The sequence below is a fragment of the Gastrolobium bilobum genome, unplaced genomic scaffold (genome assembly GCF_033153095.1).
Source record: "Gastrolobium bilobum isolate Gb01-03AN ecotype WA unplaced genomic scaffold, APGP_CSIRO_Gbil_v1 utg7904, whole genome shotgun sequence".
Classification (NCBI taxonomy): domain Eukaryota; kingdom Viridiplantae; phylum Streptophyta; class Magnoliopsida; order Fabales; family Fabaceae; genus Gastrolobium; species Gastrolobium bilobum.
The window spans coordinates 382,703-407,738 of NW_026899548.1; the positions used below are offsets into that span (position 1 = coordinate 382,703).

Here is a 25,036-nt window from a genome sequence, read left to right on the forward strand (position 1 = left end):
AAATTATTTTTGTAATTTTATCTGCTAATATAACAATGACCTCCAATTTCAGCTTCCAATACTGAAGCAATTTGCGAAATAATAAATTAAGAGATTATGACATAGTCGTTTTTAATGTAATTGAATTTGAAAAATATAAGTTCAATGTCATTGAGAGGTATGTTTATAAGGATTCTGAGTTGTAATTTAAATTGACATAGAAATAGTATACATTTTTTTATTTATGCTTCATGTTTTTCAGCTTATTTAATGAACCTTGTTTAATTTATTTTAGATATGGAGAATATAATTGAATTTATATGTTCATTTTTATATATCTATATAGATACGGGTCAACCGGTCCGACCAGTGACCCAATAACCCAGTACCCCGACCGGGTCGATGCCCGGGCCGGGTTTAATAACACTGGTAAGTATCACTATTTTTATTTTTATTTTGATAACAGGTAAGTATCACTATTACAGTTTTATGACATTTTCAGATGATATGCTGCCGGAGCTAGATGTACTTGCTGAGAAAATGTTTGACCGGATATCTCATTTTTTACATAGAGGATAAAAAATTTTTATCTGCCAACTATGATTATTAGAAATGTCATCGAAAAATATAATTTTTAAGAATGTGATCAAAAAATTATTTGATAGATCAAAATTTTACCAGAAATATTAGATGAAATTTATCAAATCTATATTTAGTTGATTATAAAATAATATTAGAAATTTGGTGTGATATAACAAACAGGGACAGGATATTCTTACACCAGTGTAAGAGTTAGAAGTCTTACACTAAATCTTGATCATTGATCCACTTGTATCCAATGGCTCACATTACTAAAAAATTATAGCCTTTAGATATAAGTGAGATCAATGAACAAGACTGAGAGTGTAACTTACACTGGTGTAAAATGATCTTGACACTAACAGATATACTCTCATTTTAGTATTTTCTTTTTGTCAAAAAGGGCTAAATCACTTTATTTAAGAATAGGGTTATTTTATCAAAAATTTCACGGAACAGTGACCAAAATGTTACTGTTCACACTTTTTTACCTAAATGTCACGCGAACAGTGTTATTTTCCAATATGTCACGCGAGCAAGTTAGCTACAGTGCCCAGCGAACTTGGTTTGCTGACGTGACACGTTTCTGGTGGACAACAAGTTCGCTACTCCCAATAGCGAACTATGTTGCAATAAATGCTGACACTGTTTGGTCCTAGAAAGATCGTATTGCTATACCGTATAACAATTACGATTAATTGTCATTTCCCTTTTTTTTCAGTTTTTTTATTGTGATTGAAATATTAATTTTGATCGGGCAATGAGATTGTGCCACCTAGCACACCAAGTTCGCTACCCCTAGTAGCAAACTTCGTCCAGTCAGCTTTTCCTGCAAAAGTGTGCCACGAGTCACGAAATCATTGGCTACCAAGTTCGTTACGACTGGTAGCGAACTTGGACACGTGGCAGTCATCTTTTCTTGTCAAAATATGCCACGTGTAACGAAATCATTGGCTACCAAGTTCGCTGGACATTGTAACGAACTTGCTCGCGTGGCATATTGAGAATTTGCACGGTTGGCGTGGCATTTAGAAAAATAAGTTGTGGAACAGTGACACTTTGGTCATTGTTACAAATTTCACACCACTTTTTTTTTTCAGCAATCCAACAATATTACCCTCTTGGGTGATATTCTTAGCAGTAACTTTCATCCTTTATTTACACATAAAATGGATTACCACCTAAATCATTTTGCTGGGTAAATTTTTTGAAAAATGATATCAAATATGATATTTTTAAAATTCACTCTTACTTTTTTGGGTATAAAAAAAAAACCTATCAAACACGCCTCGAATGAAAATGAAAAAAGGATTATACTTATCTATTGGTTGGAAGAAATTTTAAGATATTACAAGTATGTTACTCTCAGATACAAATATTTAGTAATGGAAAATATGTATTTCATGTAGAATAAGACAAAATTATGTCACGCAAATACAAAAAAATAAATGAGATTCATTTTTTCTCTCTTTTTTTTTTCTTAATAGGTTCTATTTACTCTCTTTTTTGTGTATGAGACAAAATTATCTTGTACAATATAAAAAATATATTACCTTTTAATAACCTAATAACTTCTATAATTATGTTTATGTATCTTAAGTTACAATTTTATCAAACTTAAAATAATGTTTTTAAAGAAAGTATATTTCTCATATTATATTAGACAAAATTGTCTCATGTACATATAAAAAATTGACGTGGTCCATTTACTTTTTTTCCTCCTTTTTTTTAGTGGGTCTCACCGACTCTTTTGTGTAATGCACAAGACAAAATTATTTCATGCAATATGAAAAATATATTCCCCTATTTCTAAAGTAGACAATGAAGAATGATTTAAATAAAGTTAAAGTCACTTTTCAAATTGGTTTAATTTAAATTAATACAAAATTACATAATATGATAATATTTCTCTAGTAATATGATTTGTTTTAAAATACATATAATATATAATTTTAATTTTTAAAATATTGTGATTCAATTGTACACAATATTTGAATTATATATATATACACATATATTTTTTGTTCAAATACCAGGTTAGCTTTGTCCAACTTTAGTGATTAACAGGGCATGACCAAATCAAGTCTTAGTTCAAAAAATTAATCAATCAAGTTATCGGGACAGACCTTTTTAAAAAAATTATAATAATAATCTGAAGGGCCCAACAGGGAACTTTTATGAACTACGCTTTTATTGAGAATATTTCTCTTTCATCTCTGGTTACTTTAGAAAAAATATATATATATATATATAAATATTTCTACAATCACTTTAGATAAGGTTATCTACAGCTACCCCCAAAACTACGTCGTTTTGATTATAAAGGGTGTTTCTGTAATTTTAGGTGAATTAATGAAGGATGTTTCAGTAAAATACATATGATAAAAAAGTAAATAAAATTACAGAAATACCCTTCATTAATTCACCTAAAATTATAGAAACATACTTCATTAATCAAAACGACGTAGTTTTAGGTGTAGCTGTAGATAACTTTATCTAAAGTGGTTGTAGAAATATTTACCTCATATATATATATATATATATATATATATATATATATATATATATATATATATAGACAGGATCCTTTGACACCGGTGTCAAAAAAAAAAATTGACACCTCATCTGAGAGCCGTTAGATTAAAAAAAAATCAACGATTCTGATTTGTAAGCATGTGACACCATTGATTTTTTTTAATCTAACGGCTCTCAGATAAGGTGTCAAACTTTTCCTTTGACACCGGTGTCAAAGGATCCTGCCTCATATATATATATATAGAGTTTTATAATTCTCATTCACCATGAGAATTCAAATTTTACTACCCATCCTTCGATTTCCGTGCTAACATGGATCCTACATATAATTTTTTCTAACACATGAGTCTCACATGCTTTTTATCTCTACAGCATAAGATTTCAATTCTCCTTCAACATGAGAATTATAAAACTCATATATATATATATATATATATATATATATATATATATATATATATATATATATCTCAGTAACATCAGATATAACTATGAAAAAAATATGTGTCATTTTTTATTTTTTTTTATAACAATATGTGTCATTTTAAAAGATGTAAAGTTATATTATTTTAAGAAAGAGAAAGAAATAGATAAAGAAAGAGAGAGAGAGTTGACAAAAAAAGTAAAGGCATGGGTTCCACCTCTTTGTGAGAGTGAAATAATATAAGTTATATCATTTAAAAGGATAAATATTTTTCCTTCTAACTATATTTAAAAGTATCGCTAATGATTCTATGCATGCATGTAACATAATTCTTAAATTAAGTTCAAAAGGGAACGAACGAGAGATAAAAACAAATTTTACTGATATTGCAGGACACACCTAAATTTTAATGTATTCGTAATGTTCATAAAAGAAAAAAGAAGAAGAAGATGTATTATCATTGTGTGATGCAATTATTAACCAAGAATTAAAATGTTCATTGTTATTCCAAAGAAAGATACATTCAATTTGAAGCATTAGGTGCATCACAAACTATGTTTACTAGCCTTTCAAATTAAAAATGGTTTACTAATTAAAATATGAAAAAAAATGTTTTAACTGATGGCAACACCAATCACCAACATGGGTACACTTCTGAATTTACGGGGGTGTAAATGGGCACGTCAGCTTAATAGGAGTCTATTGTTTTCGGCCTATTATATATAGTTAAATATAATATATTAGGCATAAAAAAAACTATTTAAAAAGAGGTCAAAAGATTACTTTTATATGCCGACCCTATAAGCCTATATGCTGGCTAATATTATATTATTTATTTTAAATAAAATAATTAAATTATTATTTTAATAATTTTAAATAATAAAGTAATTTATTATTTTTAAGTTATTAAATATTTAATAGGCTTAAATAGGTTAATAACTCTAAGCAAAGACTTTTATTTCTTAAATGTAAATTGGATCAGACTTATAATTTGGGGCTACATAGGCTAACAGACCTAAAATATTTTGCAGTTTAAATTATGGGAAATAATAATATCCTTTGTAGGTGATGTTTCTCCTTACATCCTGACACTTCGAAAATTGCTCTAGCAATTAAAAATAAAAATAAAATAGTGGGCCCAAAAATCTTCGGCAACAATAGATTATTATTTCCCTTAAATTATCTAAAGTTTGTTTGGATCATTTTTTTTAAGTTACAAGATATTTTTAAGTTAAAGCTAAAAAAAAATTATTTGATAATTACATAAAAAGTTTAGTTTAAAAGCATATATTTCAATAAAAGTTTCTCTTTCTCTGTGACTATTTATTTCAAAAAATAATTCACAATTCAATAAAAGCTTATAAGAGTTAAAAAAAAGCTCCTCCTAAATTCTTTTGTTTTTTTTATTATAAAAACAACAACTTTTCTTTATAAAAGCATCTCAAGACTTATTTGGTCTGGTTTCTATTTTTTTAAAGTAGTAGGCAAAGGTAGGTGTAACATCCCCGTCTCGAGCCGGTTCAATTAACATACATATGATACAAACAGAAACAGCGGAAAACTTAACTTACGAAAATACAAGCTAATTTTTTTTTTCTATTTTAATTCTTATTTGACGGAGACGAAAATCGAACAGAGTAACCTATGTAAACCGGACAACTGGGGATTTTCCAACCCCACTCTCACGAGTTCCTAATAGACAGTTTATACAGCATATACTTTCATAAGTACCATACATCTATATAAAATCATATACTCATCCATGGGCACACACATAACTTGGCTCTGTGCCACTATATCTAACAGCATACAATCCAACACGTAAACATAACTGAATACTACATCATCATATCAACATGCCTGAATACACAAGTGTACATGCATCAAACTGAAAGACATGTACAAAACATATACAGGCCTAATACGAAGTAAAGGATTAGACATCATGATCCGCAAAAATACTGAAATGTGAAACAACGTAAATATATACTCCAAAATAGCAGTAGCCTACAACTACTCAAAATCTGGTCCGTCACAGCACCTCTAGCCACGGGTCGTGTCCCTGCCTAGAGAGGGCTCACCGGGAATCTAAGAACCTGAAATGATGTCCCCAAAAAGGGGTGAGTTAACAAATCTCAATAAGCTCCAGGCTTATAGAGAATTATCCATACCCTGGGCTCATTCCTGCATGAGGGTCAGATACAGAGTATACGAATGCAACATATAACAAATATCATAACAGAAACAAAGCACATATACATATTTTATCAGAGGCGTATGCAGTCATTCCCAAGGGAGGATCCCAAGCGGAAATCAATGCACGTGTTCCAAAGAGAGGACCCGAAGCGGAACCAGACATATCAGAGGCGTACACCGTCAATCCCGAGGGAGGACCCCAAGTGGACATCAGTGTACAATGCAATCAATGGCCAAAGATCAATACAGAAATTACATCAGAACAAATCATATCATGTTATCAAATAGCTCTATATGAATGCATCTATACAAAGCATAAAAAGCAATCATACAATCCAACCATAGTTCACTAACCATGGTGGAGCACTTGAGTAGGAAAAGACTCCTTAAACATAGAGCTTACCTCTTGAAGCTTTACCAATCCGCTTACTTGTAGAACAGGTTACTTATATAACTTCAATAGGATCCAAACCCTTTTCAGTCCCTATGCATACCTAGAGAAAGAATCCAAAACAAAAATCAATAAAATGATACCATGTCGAGATTTTACATAAGGCATACATTTTATCGCTTACTTTCGTTTCTTTTCATTTTTGCCAATCCTATGCCAATACACAAGTCCAGACCATACTTTCATAAATTCTCTTATTAGACCATTTTACAACATTAATCACTCCATAACCCCAAAGACCCTAAATGGCCGAAACCAAGGTTAGGAATGGCTAGGAATTTGCATCAATTCAGTTGACAAAACTAATAGTTTCTAGAACCCTCACTTGGCTCCTAAATTAACTAGGTATCCGTTTGAAAATTTTAAACATAATTCATGCCATTTTTCTTCATATGGCCGTGGACATACCTAAAGGGAACCAAGATATCTTTCTACAATTTTCAAGCCATTTCACTTCTTAATCTTATCAATTACATGAATTGGAAGCTCAACACATTATCAAAACAAAATGTAACATAATTCTTCCTTAAATCACCCTATAGGCCGAAACATAGGTGTACAACACCATAGCATTTTTCCCACTTTGGTATTTTCATTTTCACCCTTAAATCTCCACTTACACCAACATACCACCTTCACAATCCATGTAATTAAATTTTTTGCACAATAAACCCTACTTAACCTATCATGGCCGAACCTAGGGGAGGGAGGTGCAATAGGATTTTTCAATTTTCCAACACATGTTAATGTTTAATTCTCATTATAACTTCCTAAACAACATAAACTCATCATCAATTTCAAATTTCAAACTCAATTATTTCCCACCAAAACATGCTTCAAACTTTTAAGACTTAAATCACAAAAATCCAACCATGGGAATAGAGATTTCTTACCTCCAATCGCTTATCCAAGGTCCAAAGAACAAAATATAAGCTTTTCTCACTCAAAATCCACACTTTTTCACTTGGGTGAATAGTGCCATGAATTGGGGATGGGGAAGAACTCTCTCCACAAGCAATTTTAGCTCAAACTAAGTGGCAGAATGGATTCATTGGGTGATTTACTATGAATTTCGTCTAATGAAATTTTGCATTTGGATGATTGTGTTATGAGAAATCAAGAAAAGAAAAGGAAAACATAGCTTTTGTTTTCCATAGAAAATGAAGACAGAAGCGTGCGTGAACGAGAGAATGAAGGAAGGAGAGTCACCGTGTGTTTTTTTTTTTTTTTTTTGATAACAGTCACCGTGTGTTTTAATAAGAAATAGGTTAAGTTACTTTAATTTGGTAATAACTTATCTATCTACACACCTTCATTCAATACTAAACTTTACCTAATGAACTAGAATATTTTTCCGGTCATATTTGTAACTTTACTTTTGCATTCCGGGTAGTTTTTCCTACACCCATTTTTATCCCAAAAATCTCACTGACTGTACTTTTTACATCAAAAGTAACCAATTTATTTAATTAGGTCTTTTACTTAATTTAACCCATTTATGCATGATTAAATATTTAGTCACATGCCATTTTTTAATTAAACGGGTTAGGGGTATTATATTCACTCCACCTTTTAAGAATTTTGCCCACAAAATCAAACATAAGATATAACACGTACCTGACGTCAAACTCAGGATACTGCTAGAGAATTTCATTCTCCCGCTCCCAAGTAGCGTCCTCAGGAGTCAAACCTTCCCATTGTACCTTGATTATGTGAATCGTCCTGTTCCTCAATATTTTCTCATCACGAGCTAGAACCCTCAATCGTCCCACAACAAACAATCTTTCTTCACCTCAATATCGTCCTGCTAGACAATGTGGGACGCATCAAGTACGTATTTACGAAGCTGACTAATGTGAAAAACACTATGCAGATTTGACAGATGTGGAGGTAAGGCAAGCTGGTATGCCACATGTCCGACTCTCTTTATAATTTGGTAAGGTCCAATGAACCTAGGACTCAACTTCCCCACTCATAGAGCACACCCAACATACGTAGTCGGAGACAAGCGGATAAACACATGATCCTCCAGAAAAAATGGTAGGTAGAATTATGGGATAAGTTATTCTACCTTCCATTTTTTCTGTCTACATTTGCCTACCACTCTAAAACACCATTAGATCATAATCTTAACTAACATTTATCTTTATATCTTTTCTTGAGATTCTAATCTAACGGCGTTGGAGGATAGTAGGCAAAAATAGGCAGAAAAAATAGTAGATAGAATAATCTATCCCATACAATCATCGGATACTTATATGCATTCCTGTATTTTTGTTTTTATTTTTAGTACACGATATTCCTGTATTTTTATACAGAGCCCCCGGCTCTCCATACAAAGCCCATTCAGATCCAGTCCATGTAATTCATTTGTTCCAATTTAAGACTGACCAATGCATTTGTATCCAAGTACGGTATTTATTTGGTTTTAACCATGGCACTTACGGATCCGTGGCGCAATGGTAGCGCGTCTGACTCCAGATCAGAAGGTTGCGTGTTCGATTCACGTCGGGTTCAAATCCCACCAGAGGCGTCCATGTTAACTTTTCCGTCAATTCCTATGATTTATGTTTCAAACGAGTGTCTCTTGTTAATCTGTATTCCCCGTAATAATATTTGTTGCCAAGCATATCCTCGTCTTTATATAGTAGTAAAAATATTAATATACTCATTATTGCTTGTAATCCAAATTATAATGCTAACGTGATTATTCAAAAAATAACAACAAAATTTACTCCATCAACATTTGATGAAAATTCAAGACGAGTGCAAAATGGAACAACGTCTATTGGATCTCTCGTGAATGTCTTCAACTCTTAACTTGGTTGTTTTTCTTGTGATAAACATTTGCCAGTCACTTCTTACAAGCAATCTTTGAAAACACTCTTAATTTGGATGTTTTACTCATATGCTAATCTTTTAAAACAAAATTCGTATAATAAAACCATATTTTACTTTGCACGCTTGCTCGTGCCCATCTAACATCCCTCTGCATCTCAAAGGAAACTCAACTAGGCCGAGTTTGATAATACTGTAGATCTCCTAAAATATTTTGCTCCATATGCTGCAGTAGAAGCCATTGTTGTTGAAGCCACTAAATAGCTGCACCAGAAAATGGGTCAAGTTAAACATCTGGGAAGACTTGCTAGAAGGGCAATAAAAAAATTCTAGTCTGATTACCTCAAATACGTAATATATGTTTGAGTTTCTTGGGTTCCAAACTCTGGTTGAAGAAGAGCTGCAGCAACTAATACTAATTGGAACACTGTATTCACCTGTTCAAATTTGTATTCCTCCTCAGAAAGTAGGATAGATAAACGGAAATCTATCGACAGGTTCACTATGCGCATACTCTATTTCACTAATCTATGATTCTATATATAGTTTTCGTTTTTCTTTTTACTTTTCTTAATCAGAAGAACTTTTTTGTTTGTCTGTGTCTCTCTGTGTGATTTTTTATATTTTCAACAAGGGGGGAGGTTGTTGTGGGTTGGGAATATAATATGAGACCACAACAAGCTGAGGATACCCCAAACAGAGATGCAATGGTTCTTCCTGCGGTCCTATAGCTGATGCTAAACAATTTCCTAATTCCTCCAATTACTTTAATAGGCATGCTTGCCCTAATGAATCAATTACGCTCTGAAATCAAACTCCAACACTCGGTTCAAAAGCAGTGTTTACTTGTCTGCTAGACCAAGTAAATTAATCAACATTCATGTATTTAATACATTTTGTATACTGGAGGTTAGTTTTCTGGGTTGTTTATTTTGTCTTTTATAGGTCAGTCAGTATAAAGTAGATGGGCTTGAACGAGCTAGGGACAGCCTGACTGAAGCGGCTAATTTGAGGGATAGATATGTGCTCAGTACAAGTGTTAGCCATAGAGTGCTATGTTTGAATTATCTGTTTTTGATATTGTAGTAAAAAACATGACACAGTTAATCCAACATATCAAAGATATTATGTTCACATATGAAGGCAGAGGCTGATGGTGAAAGCAGTTTCAGATCTTTCATGGTTACTGTACAACGTTCTGGCAGCAATGTCGCTATTATTCAACAAGTTAATGGAAAGCCTTGATCTTTTATAATTTTTTATTAAGAAAACTCAAGAACTAAATAAATGCTTTCTCACATGATAGGACTTTTGGTTTAAGGGAAGTGTGGACAACACGATAAACAAAGGATACAAGTTAATGTGCACATCTCAATCTTAATGCTAAACATTCATTAACGAAGGCAACACAATAAGGAGATACAATTGGTACACGTAAGTTAGTCTGCACTTAAAACACCCATAAAGTTTACCTTGCTAATAAAGAGTGGTTCAACCTTTTGACGGCAGGTCCCATCAACGTTTAAAAAATCAAACCAGCTTTTCCACTGAGAGAGGCAAACACAGTCAAGGTTTCATCTTGACGACTACACAATTTTCAAGCAAAATAGAAAAACTTGAGAACCACATTGTTCATACCTTCCAACCCAAGCTACTTGCTCTTAAAAATACTGCACCGCCAACGAGGAAGACATCTCGGAACACAACGAGACCAACAAGTCCGGCTTCAAAACGAGAAACCAAAATGGATAGTTTTACACAGCATAGATGGAATACAAACTAATATCTGTTTTCTCGAAACATAAATACTAAATGATGCAACAAATATTTGAATAAAAAAATTGATCACATCCTTTCAGCCACTAAAATCATTAAGCCAAAGCAACATATGATTAAAAGAAAGTACGACCTAATGCTGCATCTGATTGCCAGCCCAGAACATTGAAAGATCTTACAATAAAATCTACTACCGAGTACTGACAAAGGAAGGAAACACAAAGTTCCAGCCTTGCTAACACGGTAAGACGGTAAAAGAAAACTGATTATTACAATACAAACAACTCAATCACAATATATGACCTTGTAGGTTGTAGCTAAGCACAGAACATATCAGGCTGAAATGGCTTCCATGGCATATTGATAAATTATAAACAACACATAATACGTAAGCTACTATTCCAGAGAGAGAGAGAGATAGAGAGATGCATATTGTAGCGATGGCCTAATACTATTTTGGTAAAATGAAGATGCGATTTACCTCTATCATGTTGGCTTTGTTCCTCATTTTTCTTTTAATCTTCATAAAATTATAAATGCTCAAGCAATTATTGTTTTTTAAGTTAAACAACCCACAAGCCACAAATATACACAAAATAAAGGCAGCAGAAGTGTAGAACTACTTACGATGCAGCAGATCATTATGCACCATTGCAAGAGCAACACAACCAATAAGAACCTGCATCACGAATCCAAAACAGATGATGAAACAAAACACAAGCCATGGATGACACTGCGCATGAAAGTAAGGAAGGAAGGAGAGGGTTTACCTTGTCAGCAAGGGGATCAAGGTAGGAACCCACTACAGAATCGATCTTCATCTTCCTAGCCACGTATCCATCCAGCTACAATACAATCAATCAATTATTTATATCAGAAGAAGATAAAGATAAAAGCATGTCATTGTTTTGTTGTGTTGTGTAGTGAGACACAACATAATTCAACAGGAATAATTAATAAACCAATAAATATATATATATAATTTGTTTTCATACCCAATCAGTCGCACCAGAGATGGCCAAACCTATGATTGCAGGAGTATACAACTCGTTCGTGATCATACTGCACGAAATTCTCCATCAAACCAAACCACAACATTATTTTAAAAAAAATAAAATAGAAATATATATACAAAAATGAAGGTACCATCCAAGAAAAGGACCGGAAATTAATCTTGCAAACGATATGAAATTGGGAAGATTGACGAAGCTGTGGAAAAGAGCGTTACGGGAAGAATTATTGGAATCAGAGTCAACGCGATCCAACAAATGGATAGGTAAAGGAGGGGTTGTGGGGCGGCGAAGCAAATTGAATGGGTGAACCTTGGGAAAAACGACGACGTTTCCCTGCAGATAGAGAGGGGTGGCGGACTGAGAGAGTTTCCATGGGGGCCAAGTGAGGAAGAGAGGGCAAGAGCGGCGATGAAAGGGAGAGAGGAATCTGAATCTGAATCCGTTATTAGATTGGGAGCGGTAAGGTGCGTACAATGGGGAGAATGGGAAGATGGTTGTTGAGGTGAGAAACGTTCGAGCTTTGCTTTTGGTGGTGTTGTTGTTGTTGACGAGTGCTGTTTTAAGGAACCTGAAGAGAACCATTATTGAATCATTTTATTTTTATTTTCGAGCAATTGGGCGAGTTTTTGGGTTTAAGAGACACTGAAGAATAAGAATAGGTAGAAGAAGAAGAAAACGATACGTGCGTTTTCCTGGTGGAAACAAATGTCCCTGGCGGCATTCAAAGTGACACCGTTTCTTCGGCGTTGAACTAAGACGGCTACTTGTTCAAATTAAAAAACGCATAGTCGTTTAGCCATTAGGGTGGTAAATATAGACTGTGGTCAAACTGACAATGGATAAGCATTGGAATTTTTTTTTTTTCTGTCTTAACGTTGGCCATGGCGGCGTTGTTGTTTCCATTCATGGCTTTTGTTATTGATTAGGTCATTGTGAAAAAAACAAAACAAAAAAAAAACACAACGCATAGAACAATAGAATAGAAAAGTCTAACTGTGGGGGCAAGACGGGAATTTCCCCACGTAAATTTCCAAAGTCCAAAAATCATTCAAATCATTGCATTATGGATAACATATATTAGTCTCTTCTTATCCCATCAAACTGTTAATATCAACAATTCCTTCCTCATTATACCTCGTAAAGTTTATTTGTTATTTAATCTCGGGCTAGGATATTGTGACACCCAAATTATGTTACACCCAGTTAATCTCACCGTTAGATCGCTTATGTTGATCCAACAATTATATTTATTTCCATTTTTGTATGGTCTGATTGAATGGATATTAGTTTTTTTTTTTTAAAATTGATCAAAGGCTAGTTCAACTTTTGAGTCAATTTCTGCTATGGTCTAGAGTTTTGGAAAAAACGAGAGCACAGAAAGAAATTTCATCAACTGGTTGGTTCTTTCCTCAAATATCATAACATTCTAATTATGAATTCTTTTTACTGATTTTCTGGATCGGTTGACCCAGAAGAACATATATTAAATCTTTAATTCATCTGTTTGTTTTACTTTTATCTGCATTTTCCGTTACTATTTTATTTCACACATAAAAACCTGATGCTCAAGTCGAAAAATATTAACTATAGGCACAATTACAAATATGTTGAAAAATACAAACGAACACATGTGCTTGATCCTTGTGTTCAGAAATACAAAGAGGTAACAGATCTGAATATGATATATACATTGAGCATGGCATTCATTTACTCTCTGATCCTGCACCATATTTCCACTGAGTTGCCTTGTGTCAAATCTGCTTATTCAAGCGATAGAAACACTAAATTTATATTTAATCTGACAGCTATAAAAGGCAGCACTACCAAACTGCATCAGAAACAGAAGACCTGGCACTGGCAGAGAGAACTTGAAATCAAAATGAACCCCAAAAGTAAAAATAATTTTTTTTGCATAAACTCTTTGCAACAACAACATGAAAAGTAACATGAGTGTGCTGAAAGTTTTGGTCACTCAAGAAACAAGCGCACACTAATTCAATAAACTCGAGATATTCGCTTAGAGCTGAAGGTTGTTGATGTCATCCTTGAGGATCCTGTAGCTATAACCAGGAATCCTTTTCAATTGATTGTTTTCTGCTACTTCTGCAACAGAACATATTTTTGGGAGAAACCCATTTGTACCTCTTGGCTTCCTCTTCTTCCCTGTCATTAACAAGAACCAGAAACCTGGCCTGGACGTGGAATAGCCTCTGCTAGAAACCATGTCCACAAAGTGTGGCTGAGGCTTCTGTGAATTCCCTCGTTTTTCTAACTCAAACTTGGCGAAGTATTCAATTTCCTTCCTGACTAGAGATCCAATTGTGCCCCTTGTGCCTATAGCAACTGGAGCAGGAGCAGCCATTCTGTCTGGGAATTTGTTTTTAATGGCAGTGGCACTGTCTCTTATAGTGCTGCTAAAAACTGAAAACATGAAAGAGGCTTCTAGATGAAGATAGTTGTGGTCATGATCTTAAATTTAATTTTCAATTTGAAGCATCTCCTTTTGGTCTTTACTAAATTGTAGATAATAAAATGCTTTATGAAAAGCATGAACTTCCATAATTGAAACTTTAAAAAGTGAACACAAACATCATATTCTTCCAATGAATGCAATAAAAACTCGCTTGTTTTACCGGGGCATCAATCACACTTAACCCTTTTGACTTCTCAGACTATATAATAGCTTTCTTGTTATGCCCACCAACAGTCAGTAGTAAAATTATTGATCATATTACATATAAAATGGGCGCCTTCTGTATTATGTACCCTTAAATTCATCCACATTTGCTATATTGACAAATGTATAATTTCTACAGGTGCTCAACTCGACTCAATGCTTCACTTTTTAGTTTTTTTGCTCTGATGAGTCAAAGTTACTCTCCACCTTTCAAGCCTTGGCCGAAGGAAAGAGGTTGATCTTTCGTTGTCTTGGTTGTGTGCTTTTTGGTTATGAGGGTCCTATTAACTTGCTGTCTTGCTGGTATTTTCTCTATTTGAGGATTCTTTTAATTTTAAATTATTGCCAATTCTTAAATTTATTTGAAAGTGAAATGATTCATTATTTTGCAAAAAGTCTTTGCGCGCATTTTTTCACCCCTTTGACTGAAATAGTAAAGATAAGCAAAGCAAGAAATTTCATTAATTACAGGTAATTCGATTAAGTTATTATGTATGAAAAAAATTGCCTACACATTATAATCTAGCTTATATTCACTATCTGTTTCACTATTAATTGTTTTATTCCACAATCAACCACCATTTATGCACGGACTCATGATGCCCGTAGAAGCACACCATAACCTCTAGCATCTGATAAAGGTTCCTTGGTTTCTTACCTTTTCTCCTTGATTTCAGCAATAGAATTAGAAGGAAGAACTTTAGGTGGAAAAAGGAATTGAGTCTAAAAATTACTACTCCGTTTCAGAACAAAATTCAAAAATTTTACGAGGTCCTAATGAACTTTGGGTGCAATGCATCAAACAAAAACATCTTAAAGTCTAAACTATGCTCAAGTGAAAATAAAAGGAGGAGAATCTCTGTAAAAGAAACATCTAGTTCAAATATATATATATATATGAAAAATGATCAATTTACAATTTTTTTTTACAAATTACACTAAGTATGACCGGTCATACAGTCTTGATTGAAGTATGACTTGTCATACTTAGTGTAGTTTGTAAGATATATATATATATATATATAAAATTGTCTTTTAGGTTTTGAATTTTAGTCGTTTTTCTAAAAGCTTAACTCACTTACCATTGGATCCAACTTTATTGGTGTAATAGTACTTCTTAACTCCAAGTATGCACAATTTTAAAAGAAAATACAAGGAAAGTTGTGGTCGTAAAAATAAAAAGAATGTTCTTGAGTAAATTAATGTGTACAAGGGATTCTTGGCAACCATGTGAGTTTCAAGGCATGTAAATCTATGATACTAAGTCCTGATCCAATGTTACTCGAGTCGCATAGGAACAAAGAAAAAAAATAAAACATATCAAAACGAAGGGCTATCGTAAACAATTGACAATGCACATCTTTATAAGCCTCAAAATTGGTTATGGACAGTAATTTTACAAGAACATGTTCTCACATTGACAGACTCTGTGCTTCCCATCTTCTTCTCTCTCTCTCTCTCTCTCTCTCTCACTATATATATATATATATCTTTTGTTTTCACATTTGTTTTATTAATAATAATATTATTTCATTTGTGTTGTTGTATAACATTAAGTGAACAAATTATTGTACGCCGGGGAGATGACACACATACCCCATTCTTCGATATGAGGCAAGAGCATGTTGCAAAGCAACATTGATACTAGCACCCTCCCTGAATAATGAATCATACAACTGACAAATAAATTGTGACAGTTCCTCTTCGTCATCGTCCCAAAAAGAAAAAGTGCGGTCCCCATTTTTCTCAGGGTCACTATCTTCCCAGTCACTTACTGGACTAGCAGGTCTGGCCTCATCATCTGCTTCATCCTCTCCAATTTCAAACTTTCCATTTTCCATCACATTCAAGTCTTTAGAACCATCAAAGGTCGTCAACTGAGACTCTGGGGGTTCACTAGAAGGACATATAACTGCTTTGGCACCGGAGTCCAGAAAGGCCTTAATAAGAGCAGGTGTAGGTCCATATGTACCTGTGCATATTATGATCCTGTCTCTCCAAGCTCCAACCTAGGTTATTCAAGATACCAATAAAAGGAGAAAACAGAAATGAGTCAGAACATTTGTTTGTCTACGACAGAGGATCTAAGCTTCAAATGGCTAGCAACTTCTCTCCCCTATAACTCCTACCCCAGGGAAAATGTGGTGGTAATGGAGAACAGCGATGTCATACAACACAAACTCCCCTGCATCTTAAATTGAAACTACCAAAAAGGAAAGCATGGTTCACATTGATATTAAGAACAAGTTATTACTGTCATTCTTCTTCAAACCAAAGATCATTATTCTCTTGATATGATATAAAAAAAAACTCCTCATGAAACCTCAACTTGTGATGCGAGAGTAGAGCTGAAGGGAAATCTTTATGCAGCTTTACACTTGCATTTTTTTTTTGCAAAGAAACTATTTCTAGAATTCGAATATGTGACCTCTACAAAGAAACAATTTTATCATTGCTCTAAATTTGCCCTCGTAAAATGATATAAAAATACTAAAATGTTTATCCTCATTTCCTAGAAAAGTATGCCAAAAAAATATATTTGACTAATAAAAACAGAAACCATAATTGTCAAAATGAAAGCTGTAGATGATCTTTAAATACTAAAGTACCCACACAGTCCAGATGCTTTACAAAATCAGCCATAGCTAGTGTCACAGTAAAATTGTATTCCAAATACAAAATAAATAAATAAATAAATAAATCAAAATTCTAATTTTTCTTTTAACAAAAATAAATCAAATAAACTCTAGATTTCCAAGTTCCGTACCAATGTATTGACCATAAAAAGCTAGTGTCATCTTGTATTGCACTAAGTCCACTTTTATATGGCTTAATTTGTCTCTGTTATTAACTTCTTTCATTTTAGGGGGATTCTTTAATCTGGTTGCATATAACTTCCAACTTTTTGCAGAGTATAAAAGTGACTCATGGAAAGTGATTAACATCCAACCATCAATATGTATCTTACATCAGATCAGATGATGAAAGTGGACAATGGATAGCAGCCAATAAGAAAATCCTTAATAGTTAGACTGAAGCTGCATAAAATGTATATCCAGAGGGACAAGAAGAAAATTCAAAGTGGGAGCAAAGCACATACCATCCATCGTACATCGTCAGGCGATAAGCGCATAGAAGGGACAGTCCTACGAAACATATATGAACCAATTTCTTGATCATCTTCCATAACCTACATAAAAGATATCGAAACTCAAGTTTCTAATAATATACTTCAAAAAGGTATAAAGAAGCACAAGGGGAAGAAGATATACCAGAGTTTGGCGGCCTAGATAACGGTGAACAATGCCTCCTATTTGGAAATAAGGTTTAAAGGCAACTAAATCAGAAATAGTAGAAATATTGGCTAGAAGAGATGCACCCTTTCTGCGATGGCTCCTCATTGTTGACAACAAACTGACTTTAACACTTTGTAGAAATTTCTCAGCAAGCTCACCAGGTTCAGCCACCACAAATACATCATTGTGCCAACTAAATAAAAGGCCAGCAACATCAGGCTTCCATCCGTATAGAGAAAAAGGACTGGTGACAATGAATAGGAATTCAGAAAACATAATATCAAAAAAAAAAAAAAAAATACCTCACAACTAAGCCATCTGAGTCATTTTGAAGAGCCAAATGTATAACACCCACTTGTGGAGAATTCTGCAATTTCTCATGCAATGATCTGACAGGAAAAGAGAGCTGTCTAAGTCCTCGAGGAGACATAGGAGGTGATGCAGCTGTTTTTCCCAATTGACCGTCTAAACTTAAAGGTGGGACTAGATCAATCCGTCCAATCCTCTGACCAATATCAGGACTATACACAAGTGGACTAGAAGGGAAGCTTCCTGGGAACAGAGGTGATGTAAATGGAGTTGGGAATGTTGTTGATGGCACTGTTTTTACAGTCCCAGACAAACCCTGCATAAGGGATAATCGTATGCCATTACGAGCACAAAATGACTCAAGCGTCCGGGCATGGTGGATCATTCTTCCTGAGTCTGGATTATGTGAAGCTTCAACAAGTAGTACATTACGTCTCCACCCTAAAGTGGGGCCACTACCACCTGATAAAAAGAACAAAAGGAATCTTAATATTTAAGCGGATTAATTAATGTGAAATTTTACAGTATAGACAACATGTAATCCACAATACCCTCAATTGACCCCTTTGTCTTGGGTAATTTAGATCTCAGGTTCTCTGACAACTTCTCCTCATGCTGCAAAGGAAGAAGCAATCTCTCACAGGCATCGTCAAATGCCTGATGATTCTTTTGTATATATTCTTCAACAGCAGATTCCAACTTTAGCCAGTTAGTTGGGTCTGTCTCATCAAGTTCCATATCGCAACGTTCATCAACTGTGAGGAAAAACACACACAACACTTACTGAAAATTAAAGTTCTTTACAAGAATAGCTACTCTGTAAGGACACTTCTCTATCAAACACAGAAAAGAAATAGAGTTAAAATTGAAAAAGAATAGAAATTACTGAAAATTGATTCAAATAGAATAAGAAGAAAGCAAAGAAAGATTCTTCCATTCCCACACTCCAAAACACAAGCACGTTACCTGGATTGAAACGGATATACTGTATCTCAGGAAGCATAGGTAGCAATGTACTTAAAGCTTCCTCCACCCGATCAACAGAGCATGCACTCTCAATCAACACCTGCCCTGTATCTAGATACCGCCAACCACCTTTTCGCATCTACAGCAGTATAATGTACAATAAAAAAAAATAAGTAACTCAAGAAATTCAGAAGTCAATGACAATCTCCTAAAATAAAAATTACTAACACATTATTTCCAAAACTATAGAAGCAAGTGTGACATTGGAAGAACTATCAAAGGCTTTCATTTTTTTACAAGTACAGAATATTGTTGCAAACCAAAACAGAGAAGAGTAGTTATACCCTAGTTCGAACAGAACCACACCCTATTGAAACCAGACAGTCAATTTTTGTGTCAGGCCACAGAAGTTGTGCTTCTCTTATGGCAAAAATTGTAGGATTGTTTGCCACTATCGCACCATCTTGCCAGCGGTTGACATCTTTAAGACCCATTGCAGGATGAAAAGATATACATGTCAAAAAAAATACAGAAAGGGAAATAACTAAAACTTAAATACAGCCAACTTAGTGCAAACGATAGCTGAGCAATCAGTACCGTCTGAGAAATCATCAAGATAATAAGGAGCAGCAGATGATGCTCTGATAGCCTGCCATACTTGATGCTTACAACTTCCAATGAATGCACTGCGCTTATAACCAACTTGTGCACCTATAGGTGATGATAATACAGTGATCCCCGAACTATCTGATGTTGCAAGAGGCACCTCTGGTGTTCCAGAAGGGTACTGCAATTTAGATAGTAAGAGTAAAGGAGAGAGAGCAAGAGAAATAAAGATTATTAAGAAATAATACATTAACAACCACGAACAAGTGTAATTTAATAGCCATCATAATGATTACCAAAAAAAAAAATAGCCATCATAAAAACCAATAAATAATATCAGTCTCATACCTGATAATTGCGAAATATGAAGGGCTGTGCTGGCATCATGCTCACCAAGGTTGATACAACAAAAACTTTGGGCACATTTTTCACGGCAGAATCTATCATTAAATCCCCATCCTCATCAGTACACATTTCCTTCAATAACCTCTCAAACTGATCTGCACTGTGCTGCAAGACAATAAGTCATAATTCTCCTTTTAGGGCATAGAAATACACAGATGATAGATATAGATGCCTAAATAGCTAATAGCTTCGGAGAAAGGAATACATTATGCATTCTTGCTTCAAACGAAAAATATATTGCACAATAAAAACATCGATATTGGTAAGTATCTCATTTCCACTCACTTTTAAGATATATATATATATATATATATATATATATATATATATATATATATATATATATTTAATGTTTTCATGTTGTAGGAGTTAAAATTATCTCCTATATCGTATCTACACATAAAAGTGTGTGAGATCTATGTTTTCTTTTTCTCTTTATTCTTTTCACATGGCCCCACATACTTTTATGTGTATGTAGCATATAATTTTGTCTCTTACAACATGAGAAACACTAATCCCATATATATATATATATCCTGAGGAAATTAGAGAAGTTATATAAACAAATTGTCAATACAACAACAAAAAGGAAAGTCATACTTTTGAGCCATGAACAACAACTCTAAAACTCTGTGATGAACTCTTATAAAGTTGATCTAATTTTTCTCTCCAAGTTGCAGCTTCGTTGTCCTTGGGAACAGGCTCAGCAAAAACAAGCTTTCCTGATTCAAAATGCCATTGTATCAGTTTGCCTAGAGTTGTAGCAAATAAACAAAAAAGGCAAATCCCTGGGCACAAGGTTTCCTAATTTGTGAGGGTGGAGGAGAGGCCCTTGCATTTTTTGCAAATAAGTTGTTTCCTAGACACCAGGAGCAACCTTACCATAGCTACAAGGCTCACCTTCTGGAAAATAAACAAATCAACAAAAAAAATATGTGCCATTCTTAGCAACACCCTCACCAAGATTTTTGTAAATATCTTCACATTCTTCCAAAGTCATTAACTTAATCCCAAGGGCAACAGCTAGCATTCCACCCGTTGATGTGCCACATATTAAATCAAACAACTCATGTATTCGTTTTCCAGTTCCCTTTTCAATTTCCTTTAGCATTTGCACAGTTGCGAGACCTTTCATCCCACCTCCATCCATTGAGAGTATGCGAAGTCCTTGCTTTGCCACTTGTCTCCCTCTTATTGCACGCCTCAGGTTTTCATTTTCTCCTGCGGAAGAAAAAAAATGAAGAAGCCAATTCAATATTAGGATAAAACATCATGAAAAACAAATAAATTTCATATCCAGACACAAACCAAGAATTGCCAAAGCACGAGCTGCAGCTTTATAAACTCGTGGTTCAGTTGCAGCAGCCAGGCGCAAGAGAAGTTCTCGCAAGCTTTCAGAAGTAACAAGTATACGACGATTCTCCAGACAGAAGGCCAAATTCCCAACAGCTAACAGGGCTAGCCTTTGTACCTATAAAAAGATAAACCTTAAAATTAAAGGACTGTGCAATCAATATAAGGAATCAATTAAATCATTATCTATGAAAAGAAACCAAATTACCTCGGGATCTTTGTGGGCACATACGATTTTCAATGATTTCAAAACATCCTTGGTCAACATCTTCTCAGCCACAGTGTCAGATGTGAAAGCCAACTTTACCACAACTTGCAGTACTGATATTACCTCTTCCCGACCTGCAGATTTCAGAACTATTCCAATTGGTTGCATGATGTCCGCTTTCATCAGATGCAGTGCGAGAGAATCATCAGAGGCAAGGGCTGAAAGAGCAAAGCAAGCTTGTTCAACCTGTGAAATATTAAGAATGATCACAACCAAAAAAAGTAGTAGCAGAATAAACAAAAAAACTTGTGATGTCTAGATCCAATGAAACATACCACATGACAGTTGTCACTACTTATCATACTTATAAGCTGCCGCACTGCATTTTCATCTTTACCTACAAAAACTCTATTTCCTTGGTCTTGCATTATCTTTCCAAGTGCAGATGCTAGTAAAGGGTGATGACAAGAAGAAAAACGGAATATAAGAGAGAAGACAGCACTGAGTTTATGCCTAGATGCAACAAAATAAGAACTGTTTTCCATCTGCAATGACCAGAAAAAGTATATTTAACTGAATATGTAATATGCTTTTAAAGAATAATGTCAGAAAATAGTCTAGTTAGTTTGTGAAATGCTACCTCTATTTGCACATTCACTGATCTCAAATTTTCATCTGCCACAATCCTAATATTTGCAAGAGAAAGGTGGCGAAGTTTGTGGAGGGGCAAAATTTCAGGGAGAAACTCAAGAGGATTTCCAAATAGCCTAAGAACCCGTAATTCAGCCATAGCCCTGCGATATGTGGTAACAATAAGACCAGAAGAATAAATGGAGTATAAACTAATTTATAGCAAAATGTCTAATCCAAAAACCTGAAGTCAAGAAGAGGACGAACAAGCTTGTTGTGTTCCAATGACAACTCCACCAGCTGCACACACTGTCTCAGCTCCACTGCTCAAAAAACTAAAAAAAATCAGATAAAAGGGTTTTTTTTTTTTTTTTGCAAGAAGCACTAATCTTACGACCTCAGTTACTTGAGGAAATATCAAAAAAGTAAATACTACCAGGATGGACACTCCCTGAACCCACATGGTTTTTTAAAAGCATTTCTTCAGTTAAGTAAGTGGGGCCTAGAATTTTCATTACCCAATGCAAGCATGCTTTCCATGTTTGTGTTCAGTTGGAAGCTTCATGTAATCTAACAATGCTCATTACTTTGAGGTAGTGTGGTCTGCTATGTTTACTCAGTACCTAATGGAGGATGTAAAAATATTTCCACTTCTGCTAGGCACACATAAAACAACTAGTATTACACTATTACTATCCTTACATGGTAGTAATTCAGACAATGAAAAGCTACCTGGCACCGAGACAAGCATGTTGTAGTCCACTCTGAGCACTGTTAAGCTTCTTAGCTCACCAAGCTCAGGTGGCAAAACTGTCAGCTTGTTGTAATCGAGATAAAGTTTCTCAAGGTGTGGCAATTGAGTAAGCTCTACTGGAAATACCTGTAGAGAACAGTGTTAAATGCATCCCTGATCCAACTAAATTACGTTTGAATTCCAACTAAATTATAAATTTCAATGCGCTTCCTGAGCACTAGGCGGGAAATAAAAAAGGCAAGCGAAACATAATCATAATATTCAAATCTTTCGTATGTTACTATAGAAATAGAGCAGAGAACAAACAAAACCACTAACTAACTCCTTCAATTTTGGAAATTATACACCAACAACCAGAAGAAATAGCACAAACAAAAGCAACACAAAACGAACAGAGCAAGAAGGTCACCAGAAAATGAACATCAAAACTGAGACTTCATGACAAAGTAACACTCACCGACAAGCCACAGCCGCAAATACTGAGCACAGCAATACTCATCCAATGGTGGCCGCAACCCGCAACGGCGTCTCCAACGTGCGGCGGTGTTGAGGAAGCCAACTCGGAGCGTAATAAGCGTATCAAAACCCCAGTGCCATCACTTTGCTGGCCAGAGCCAATAGCCTTAGCCACCGTAACAGCCCTGAGAGGTTCCCTTCTCTTAACAACATTCATACCTAAATCCACCACCTCCTCATTGTCCCGAGGCCTCAGCTCAACCACCACGGTGTCCTGCGGCATCGGCAGAGCCACCATAAGCTGCGACTGCAGTTTCAGAGCAACCTGATCCTCGTCCTCCGACGCCGACCAATCCAATTCAATCCGAAACCCGAGGTCCTGATCCTGTGCGAGGATCGAGGAAGAGGAGGAGGAAGAAGACGATGACGAAGAAGACGACGAACGGGAGGATGTTGAGGTGCGGTCGAGATTCTCCGGCGGATCGTCGGTGCCATAGCTGAGTGTGAGGTGGAAGATCTCGGAGGGTCTCTTCCAGCCCAATCCCCAAGACATTGTCAATTTGCGATCGAGATTCAGTTACGCCATCGGAATTGACCTCTAGGTTGTTGCATTTGGATCCGAATCCGAATACGAATTCGATCGTTGCAAGATGCTGAATGATAATTGATGGTTCAAAAACTCAAGAATCTCGTAATGCAGATCCCAGACAGTGAGACTGATGCACGAAACAGAAATGTGCTCGAGTTTTGCACACATGAAAAAGGAGAGAACGAACCAAAGCAGTTGGTGTTGTCACCCATCAACGTATCCCATAAATTTAACATTCAGTGATGTTCGGTATTTTATTATTTTAACCATGATTTTCGATAAACTAACCAACTTGCAAAGTTTTGAACTCAGGGTTGTTGTATTTTAATTAATTCGGATTAGGTTTGTTATTATTTTTTAAGTACATTTAAAGGAAGAAAGCCATTCCCGGCTATCGCGCAAAAGTGCAAACATTGGTACAAATACAAAACTGGAAATAAACCTGATAGTTTATTTAGAGCCGACGATAGTTTATTTACAACCAATTTGCGGGAAAAATTATACTTAATATTAATACCATTTTAGGTTTAACATTCTTACAACCCGTTTGATTATTATTTGATCAATTTGAAATAAAAGGTAATTATTTTTTTTCCTTTTTTCTACTATTAATTTCAATTGATCCAACGATAATTAAAATAATTATAAAAATAGTAAATCTAAAATGATGATAAATAAATATAACCGATCCCATTAAATTTTGCAAACTTCGATTTTGTTAAAATTTATGTGTTTAAACTTGATTTTGTTAAAAAAATGAGTTTATGGATAGTGATTTTTATTTAAAAAGTAATTATGATAAAAATAATATTATTTATTCTTTAATTTTGATGTAATATTAATATAAAATATTATATACTTTTATTCAATAATACATTTTCACATCACTTAATAAATTTCGCAACACGAGGTTGATTCATTCACATTATTATTTTTTTCTTTATTGAATAAGTTCAGCAATTATAAATACGAATACGAAAGTTGTCGTCGCATTGA

At 34.6% G+C, this 25,036-nt stretch overlaps 3 protein-coding genes and 1 non-coding gene across 4 annotated transcripts; 1 reads left to right on the forward strand and 3 right to left on the reverse strand.

The window, feature by feature from the left end:
• Positions 1–8,609: 8,609 nt before the first annotated feature.
• TRNAW-CCA (transfer RNA tryptophan (anticodon CCA)) lies at positions 8,610–8,681 on the forward strand. The gene has a single exon. It is a non-coding gene; the product is annotated as a tRNA-Trp (tRNA).
• Positions 8,682–8,955: 274 nt separating this feature from the next.
• LOC133291293 (cardiolipin synthase (CMP-forming), mitochondrial) lies at positions 8,956–12,497 on the reverse strand. The gene is made up of 8 exons (XM_061489533.1): positions 11,925–12,497; positions 11,774–11,840; positions 11,549–11,623; positions 11,406–11,457; positions 10,641–10,726; positions 10,475–10,549; positions 9,345–9,439; positions 8,956–9,266 (listed from the first exon to the last, which is right to left on the reverse strand). The coding sequence occupies exons 1-8, from the start codon at positions 12,371–12,373 to the stop codon at positions 9,176–9,178; spliced, it is 990 nt and encodes a 329-aa protein (XP_061345517.1). The 5' UTR covers positions 12,374–12,497; the 3' UTR covers positions 8,956–9,175.
• A 1,311-nt stretch (positions 12,498–13,808) lies between these two features.
• Positions 13,809–14,153, reverse strand: LOC133291261 (uncharacterized). The gene has a single exon (XM_061489485.1). The coding sequence runs from the start codon at positions 14,151–14,153 to the stop codon at positions 13,809–13,811; it is 345 nt and encodes a 114-aa protein (XP_061345469.1).
• Positions 14,154–15,828: 1,675 nt separating this feature from the next.
• Positions 15,829–24,047, reverse strand: LOC133291279 (phospholipase A I-like). Its single transcript, XM_061489513.1, has 18 exons — positions 23,453–24,047; positions 22,974–23,121; positions 22,486–22,564; positions 22,252–22,405; positions 21,947–22,156; positions 21,612–21,857; positions 21,359–21,521; positions 21,011–21,271; positions 20,651–20,772; positions 19,994–20,155; positions 19,637–19,826; positions 19,384–19,520; positions 19,040–19,178; positions 18,625–18,828; positions 18,067–18,535; positions 17,741–17,957; positions 17,569–17,658; positions 15,829–16,477 (listed from the first exon to the last, which is right to left on the reverse strand). The coding sequence occupies exons 1-18, from the start codon at positions 24,002–24,004 to the stop codon at positions 16,034–16,036; spliced, it is 3,987 nt and encodes a 1,328-aa protein (XP_061345497.1). The 5' UTR covers positions 24,005–24,047; the 3' UTR covers positions 15,829–16,033.
• Between the last annotated feature and the right edge of the window lie 989 nt (positions 24,048–25,036).

What these genes read in the sequence shown, in the direction of transcription:
- LOC133291293 (XM_061489533.1), bottom strand. Translation starts at nt 12,373, where the DNA reads ATGGTTCTCTTCAGGTTCCTTAAAACAGCACTCGTCAACAACAACAAC. An exon ending in CAAGTAGCTTGGGTTGGAAG is followed by an intron (nt 10,550 to 10,640) that starts GTATGAACAATG and finishes TGCCTCTCTCAG; the next exon opens with TGGAAAAGCTGGTTTGATTT. An exon ending in ACATATATTACGTATTTGAG is followed by an intron (nt 9,267 to 9,344) that starts GTAATCAGACTA and finishes TTTCTGGTGCAG; the next exon opens with CTATTTAGTGGCTTCAACAA.
- LOC133291279 (XM_061489513.1), bottom strand. Translation starts at nt 24,004, where the DNA reads ATGTCTTGGGGATTGGGCTGGAAGAGACCCTCCGAGATCTTCCACCTC. An exon ending in TCATATTTCGCAATTATCAG is followed by an intron (nt 19,827 to 19,993) that starts GTATGAGACTGA and finishes TCTAAATTGCAG; the next exon opens with TACCCTTCTGGAACACCAGA. An exon ending in GACAAAGGGGTCAATTGAGG is followed by an intron (nt 18,536 to 18,624) that starts GTATTGTGGATT and finishes TCTTTTTATCAG; the next exon opens with GTGGTAGTGGCCCCACTTTA.
- LOC133291261 (XM_061489485.1), bottom strand. Translation starts at nt 14,153, where the DNA reads ATGGCTGCTCCTGCTCCAGTTGCTATAGGCACAAGGGGCACAATTGGA.